This window comes from Lytechinus variegatus, chromosome 9 (assembly GCF_018143015.1).
Source record: "Lytechinus variegatus isolate NC3 chromosome 9, Lvar_3.0, whole genome shotgun sequence".
Taxonomy (NCBI): domain Eukaryota; kingdom Metazoa; phylum Echinodermata; class Echinoidea; order Temnopleuroida; family Toxopneustidae; genus Lytechinus; species Lytechinus variegatus.
In genome coordinates, this window is record NC_054748.1 from 38532875 (window position 1) to 38540515 (window position 7641).

The 7641-nt window shown below is 37.6% G+C and overlaps 1 protein-coding gene across 1 annotated transcript; it reads right to left on the reverse strand.

Moving 5' to 3' along the window:
• Positions 1–1159: 1159 nt before the first annotated feature.
• Positions 1160–2539, reverse strand: LOC121420962 (the record flags this gene model as incomplete). Its single annotated transcript, XM_041615521.1, has 1 exon — positions 1160–2539. A coding segment is annotated over exon 1 (960 nt), but the record flags the coding sequence as incomplete, so codon positions are not given.
• Between the last annotated feature and the right edge of the window lie 5102 nt (positions 2540–7641).

Sequence of the window (7641 nt, forward strand, 5' to 3'; positions counted from 1 at the left end):
CTAATTTCTCAATTTTGTCCTCCGGTACCCGAACCTGCTGAGAAACGCTATCTATTACCAGCCCAAGATATGACAACTGTGTGGTCGGGCCTTCCGTTTTTTCTCGCGCTATGGGCACCCCAAATCGTTCGCAAATTGCTTCAAAACAATGCATTGCCCGCTGCAATCCTCCGAGGCAGGGCCGCCTGCAAAAAAGAAATCATCCAAATAATGGACAATATTTTGCGACTTCGCAACTTTTCTCGCGCAAAACTCTAAAAAAAGTACTAAAACATTCAAAAGTGGAACAAGAAACTGCGCAGCCCATCGGCAAACAACGATCAAAATAGTAACGACCATCTATATACATCCCAAGCAACTCAAAATCTTTTGGGTGAACAGGCAAGAGCCTGAAAGCTGACTTAATGTCAGTCTTTCCCATAAGGGCACCCCGCCCAATTGCGTCACAATATCTACCGCCGAATCAAAGGACGAATATGTTACTGTACACTGCCCCTCCGGTATGCCATCATTAACTGAATTTCCCCTGGGTGCCGATAAATGTTGAATCATACGGAACTCCCCTGGGGCCTTTTTGGGCACCAACCCCACTGGTGAACACCTCATATTCTCGAAGGGAGGAACAACAAAAGGCCCAACTATCCTACCTAAGTCTATTTCATCCCTCAATTTCTTTTTCAACGTATCCATGTGTTCGAATGCTGATTTCAGGTTTTTAACAACCAATGGGACCCTGTCCCCTTCAAAATGTAATGAAAAACCAAACTTAAAACCATTATACAAGCACTGAGCATGCTCCTGATTAGGATAAGTAGCTAACATGGGCACCAAACGTGCTAACTTAATAGGGGTCGGAGCAATAGACGACACCGCACTAGCCGTAGACCTATTTACTGCCAGCGGGACTGGAACCGGCCCGCCCTTGGCTACACTGCTTAGCCCCATGACCTGTCGCCTGGCAGCGGGAACACTTGTGCTCATAGATGCAAGCTTTGCCTCGCATGCACTTGCCTCTATTAAAGGCAAAGCACACGCCTCGGCTGGGTGTGCCATTGGCTCCGGGTCCCTTTCCTCCGAAGGGAAAAGATTTTCTCGCGCCGTACTCCCCTCTGTAGAACTGATGGCGAGGGGCATGGGGTAAATTGTGGCGCTGCCGCGGACCATTAGAGGCCACCAGCATCAACCACAACTCGGCGTCGACGCTCGCCCAGGATCGCCCGGGTAAACGCGCCTGCTTGCTCCTAAACTGAGTGTCATAGTCACGCCAGCCATAACCTGCAAACGCACGGGCTGCATGCCTTATCAAATCCATATATTTCATGAGCTCCCTGCTCCTTTCAATGTGCTTCTCAGCGTAAATTGAGGCAAATACTAGAAACACCGAAGTCCACTGCTCTACCGACATGATTTTCTTAGCCTTTGATTGAGGTTGAAGTTGCAAACCAAGACCAGATCCCGATTGACACAAACTCAAAGTGGTGTCACCTACACTCAAGGCCCCAAACTCATCACGTGCATTATTATGCTTAAGGAGCACTCCCAAATCTATATATTCACTTGCCCAAATTTTTTCCTTCAGTGAGATAGCCACTTCCACACCTAGTGGGTCGCATGCGCTAATAAATGGTTCCGGTGCCCCCAACACGGCAGAAAGCCTAGGCGCCTGGGGCTCAGATCTCTCAACACCGACCTCCACTAGATCTAGGCCTAGATCTTCGGCTACCCCTGCCGACCGCGCCGGCACTGAAACTGCTGGCTGAGCCTGCCCCGAGCTACCGGTATCCGACTCCTGAGCTACTATCTCATGCCAAGCAATAGATCTGCCCACGGGCGCCTGGCCTTCCCGCCCCACTAGATCTAGATCTAGCTCTGCCATTTTATCACCAACTTTAGACCTAGGCCTACCACTTTTTTCATCAACATCGACAACTTGAGACTGAGAGGGATTTAACTCACCGCTCCTTCCTGGCCCGTTGTTGCCGCCTCCCAGCCCCAGATCCACCCTTGCGGGGGTTGACGTCGCCCGTGGACCTCTCGGCCGACCCGGCCTCCTCTTCGGTGTGTCATCTCCCTTCCTCGCACCTGCGGTCGTTATTTTCTTGGCCTTAACCTTTGGCATGATCAACTCGCGAAACTAGAGTTAGACTCGAAGCTCCGTCACTCAGCCAAGCCCAATGAATCCTGGATGCAATCACCTCCAAAGTTCAATCAAGCGAACCGCCAAGAAAAAATTCAATCCTGAAGTTGCAAACTGAATCTTTTAGGTCCACAAATCGGCACAGCTAACTTAGTCTTAGTTCTACGGCAACAATTCCTGAGGCTGAAGTCTGAAGACAGTAAAAAACTGAAATCAGCGTCTGTATAATCCAATAAAAGTATGAATCCTTTGTGTAGATATCCGGTATAGGTAGCTAGACAAATGTCGAAATATCTGCCACCTAGGCCTAGTTGCCAGTGCCGAAAGCAAATTTTCAAAAAATTTTGTAAGCACGCTTTACACATGCACCGTCATCTCTCTTCATTGAAAGCCAAAACGAAAATGAAGCATTCCCCGCACTTTTATCCGCGCATAGCTCAACCGCGGCAAATGTCTGGCATTGTGCCCAAATTCTTTGGCGCGGGCGCCAAAAAGCGCTGCCCCGCCCTTTACGGGTCGGGTCACGAGCCCTTTCTCGGGCAACCACGCCCCCTTTCAAAATCAAAACAAACTAAAATGTGTATTTTGCTAGCCCGCTAATAAATCATTTTAAATCGTCAAGCCGTCTTTAAAATCCATTAAGAGAACTGCATGAGGGGTAAAGACACCTCTCTAAACCCAAGCATTTTAACTGGGTTTAATTTTAGAGATTGGTCTTAGCTTTGATTTTTTTTTCAATATTTGTTTATCTTATAAATAGCTGGGTCTGGACGAAGGTCTAAGCATAATAATCATGTTATTCAACAGGATAAGAATATGACAAAGTCTTATGTTTTTAAGATTGTTTTAATTAATTTCTAAAAGACTGGTCTGGAATAGAGACAACGCGCTAAACATGTGCTATTGTACTTGGTCTTAATTTGGAGGATTGTTGATTCTTAGATTCGTTGTTGGGGGTTGGGTTTATTGTTTTTTTTAATTCTTGAAATAATTGTGTCTGGAGGAAAGTCTACAATCGATCTCCATGTTATTCCACAGTAGTTAGATTATTGGTATTTGTTTTAGACAATTTTATTTTTAAATAATAATCAAGTCTCGAAAATGGACGTTTTCTTTGCAAATGCATAATTACAATGTTTTGTAGGGGTCTTAGTATTATTATACAAAAGAATCTTGGTGTGGGTACAGACATATTTTTTACTGGGTATCAATTTTAAAAATTGGTTTTAGATTTGATTTTCTTTTTTAATTCATTTCTTAGATAACCTGGTCTGGAGGAAAAAGTACATTTACAACTCATCTTATTCCAAGAGAATATGATAGGTCTTATGTTAGAAGAATTTTTTTTCGTAATTTTTGTAATGATTAGGTCTGGAATAAAGAAAACATTCTAAACCTCTTTTTAAAACATGTTCTTAGGTTCAAGGATTGCTTGGAATAAATATTTGAGTTATTTATATTTTTACTCTTAGCCTTATTTTGAAAACAAATGACTGGGTCTGGCTGAAAGACTACGCTATATGTCCATGTTATCCAGCATAATAAGATTACAGGGTCTTTATACGGTTTTTGTTGTTGTTGTATTGTTATTTACACTTTTTGAATAACAGGGTTGGAGAAAAGGCTAAGCTCGATTTTCTTTTTTCCACTGGAATATCATTATGGTATCTTAGTTTGGACTTATATTATAATTTTTTGAAATAACTGGGTCTGGAAAAAAGACTTTGGACTTACATTATAATTTTTGAAACTACTGCGTCTGGAAAAAGACTGGACTCATGTGCCGCATGAAGGCATTACTATAGGGTTTTAGTTTTTAGTTTTTAATAACCGGGTCTGGAGAAAAGACTATGCTTGATTCTCAATTTACTCATAGCGCGTATATTCACAATACGTTCAGTATAATTTCAAAGAACAACAAAGACTTTGATTCCACCAGTCTTAATTAACTGGGTCTGAGAGAGACTAGGCTCGATTCTCATTTTTATTCACCGGAACATCATTATCGTATCTTAGTTTGGACTATATCATTATATTTGAAACAACAGGGTGGGAATAAAGACTTTGGATTTATATTATAATTTCTGAAACAACAGGGTCTTGAAAAAGACTTTGGATTTATATTATAATTTTTGAAACAACCGGGTCTGGTGAAAAGACTTTGGACTTATATTATCATTTTTGAAACAATCGGGTCTGGAATAAAGACTTTTTACTTATATTATAATTTTTTAAACAACCGGGTCTGGAATAAAGACTTTGGGCTCATATTATTATTTTTGAAACAACCGGGTCTGGAAAAAGACTTTGGATTTATATTAAATTTTTGAAACATTCGGTTCTGGAAAAGACTTTGGATTTATATCATAATTTTTTAAACAACCAGGTCTGGAAAAAAACTTTGGACTTATATTATTATTTTTAAAACAACCGGGTCTGGATAAAAAGACTTTGGATTTATATTATAATTTTTGAAACAACAGGGTCTGGAAAAAGACTTTGGATTTATACTATAAATTTTGAAACAACAGGGTCTGGAAAAAGACTTTGGATTTATATTATAATTTTTTAAACAACCGGGTCTGGTGAAAAGACTTTGGACTTATATTATCATTTTTGAAACAATCGGGTCTGGAATAAAGACTTTAGGCTCATATGATTATTTTTTAAAACAACTGGGTCTGGAATAAAGACTTTGTACTTATAATTTTTTTAACAACGGGTCTGGAATAAAGACTTTGGGCTCATATAATTATTTTTTAAACAACCGGCTCTGGAATAAAGACTTTGGATTTATATTATAATTTTTTTAAACAACCGGGTCTGGAAAAATAATTTGGAATTATATAATAATTTTTGAAACAACCGGGTCTGGAGAAAAAAAATTGGACTTATATTATCATTTTTGAAACAATCGGGTCTGGAATAAAGACTTTGGACTTATATTATTATTTTATAAACAACCGGTCTGGAATAAAGACTTTGGATTTATATTATAATTTTTGAAACAACAGGTCTGGAAAAAGACTTTGGATTTATATTATAATTTTCTAAACAACCGGCTGGAGAAAAGACTTTGGACTTATATTATCATTTTTGAAACAATCGGGTCTGGAATAAAGACTTTAGGCTCATATGATTTTTTAAACAATCGGGTCTGGAATAAAGACTTTGTACTTATATTATAATTTTTGAAACAACGGGTCTGGAATAAAGACTTTGGCTCATAATATTATTTTTGAAACAACCGGGTCTGGAATAAAGACTTTGGATTTATATTATACTTTTTGAAACAACCGGGTCTGGAATAAAGACTTTGGATTTATATTATAATTGTTAATTAACCGGGTCAGGAAAAGAGACTTTGCACTTTTGTATCTAATGAACGCATTACTATACGACTTTAGTTCAGAACGATTTGCCAGAAATCCCTTCAAATTAATTACATTTGTGGGTAAAGAGTCATTATTACATTTGTGGGCGATCAAAAATTAATACATTATTTGTGTGAAATTATTACATTTGTAGTAAAGTGTAATTACATTTGTGGGTAAAGAGTTATTACATTTGTGGGCTATATTACATTTGTGGGTGCAACAAAGCCCCCTCAAAAAAAAATGCCTTTGTAACATTTGCAAAGAAAAAAATTCTAACATATTAAAAATATTTATGACAGTAGAATGCCAAAAAAGTAGCAAGCATCTTTTAGTAATTAAACTTTAAAAGAAGTGAGTAAGAACTCAGTAAGAAAATACTCAGTTCTTATTTCAAAACCCCAGTAAGACAAAATGGCACATTAAAAAAAGCCAGTTTGAAACTCTAGATTGTCTGAATAAATCAATTGTTTTGAATTGCAGATTTATCCAAGATTGATAGGATCATACCATAAAGACAGGAACAGGTGCATAAAGGGTCCCCCGAGGGTCCCGTTATCACACATGAGCTCTGTTACAATACCCCATACCGTAGAGTAGCCAACGTTACAGGTAACAACATTACCAACACAGATAACAATTATTATTTAATCAAGTAGAGCCCCCCCCCAAAAAAAAAAATAAATTGCCTTTGTAATATTTGAACAGAAAAATTTGTAACATACTAGAAATATTCAGGACAGTAAAATGCCTAAAAACAGCAAAAACTTTTTAGAAATTATTCCTAAAATGAATTAAGTAAAAAAAAAACTCAGTTCTTAATTTCACAAGACCATCAAGTCAAAATGGCACATTAAAAAAAGCCAGTTTGAAAATAAAGATTGTCTGTATAAATCAATTCTTTTTAATTGCAGATTTATCCAAGATTGATAGGATCATACCATAACAGACAGGAACAGGTGCAGAAAGGGTCCCGTTATCACACATGAGCTCTGTTACAATACCCATACCGGTAGAGTAGCCAACGTTACAGGCTATAACGATACTTGCATCATGGTCCAAAGAATCAGATGTTGTTTGAGTTGAGAAGGAATTGCATCTACGTCACAGTTTTTCTATAAGAGTGGAAAAAAGGATACCTCGGTAACCATATTACCAATAAAAATGACCTACTCATTATTTAATCAATTAGAGCCCCCCCAAAAAAAAAACAAAAACTTGACTTTGTAATATTTGTAAAGAAAAAAAAACTGTAACATACTAGAAATATTTATGACAGTAGAATGCCAAAAAATAGCAAGCATCTTTTACAAATTAATCTTAAAATGAGCAAAGTAAAACACAAATACTCAGTTTCTTAATTTCAAACCCCCAGTTAGTCAAAATAGCAAATTAAAAAAAAAGTCAGTTTGAAAACTGAAGATTGTCTGAATAATTCAATGTTTTGAATTGGCAGATTTATCCAAGATTGATAGGATCTTACCATAACAGACAGGAACAGTGCAGAAAGGGTCCCGTTATCACACATGAGCTCTGTTACAATACCCATACCGGTAGAGTAGCCAATGTCACAGGCTATAACGATACTTGCATCATGTCCAACGAATCAGCCATTGTTTGATTTGAGAAAGGAATTGCATCTATTTCACAGTTTCTATAATAGGGGAAAGGTAAATCGGTATACCATAATAATATAAAACAAAAATGACAATTATTATTTAATCAATTAGAGCCCCCCCCAAAAAAAAAATTGCCTTTGTAATATTTGAAACAGAAAAATTTGTAACATACTAGAAATATTAATGACAGTAAAATGCCTAAAAACAGCAAAAATAATTAGAAATTAATCCTTAAAATGATTAAACGTAAAAAAATACTCAGTTCTTAATTTCACAATCCCAAGTAAGTCAAAATGGCAACATTCAAAAAGCCAGTTTAAAAATCTAGTTTGTCTGAATAAATTAATTCTTTTGTATTGGCAGATTTATCCAAGATTGATAGGATCATACCATAACAGACAGGAACAGTGCAGAAAGGGTCCCGTTATCACACATAGCTCTGTTACAATACCATACCGTAGAGTAGCCAACGTTACAGGCTATAACGATACTTGCATCATGGTCCCAAAGA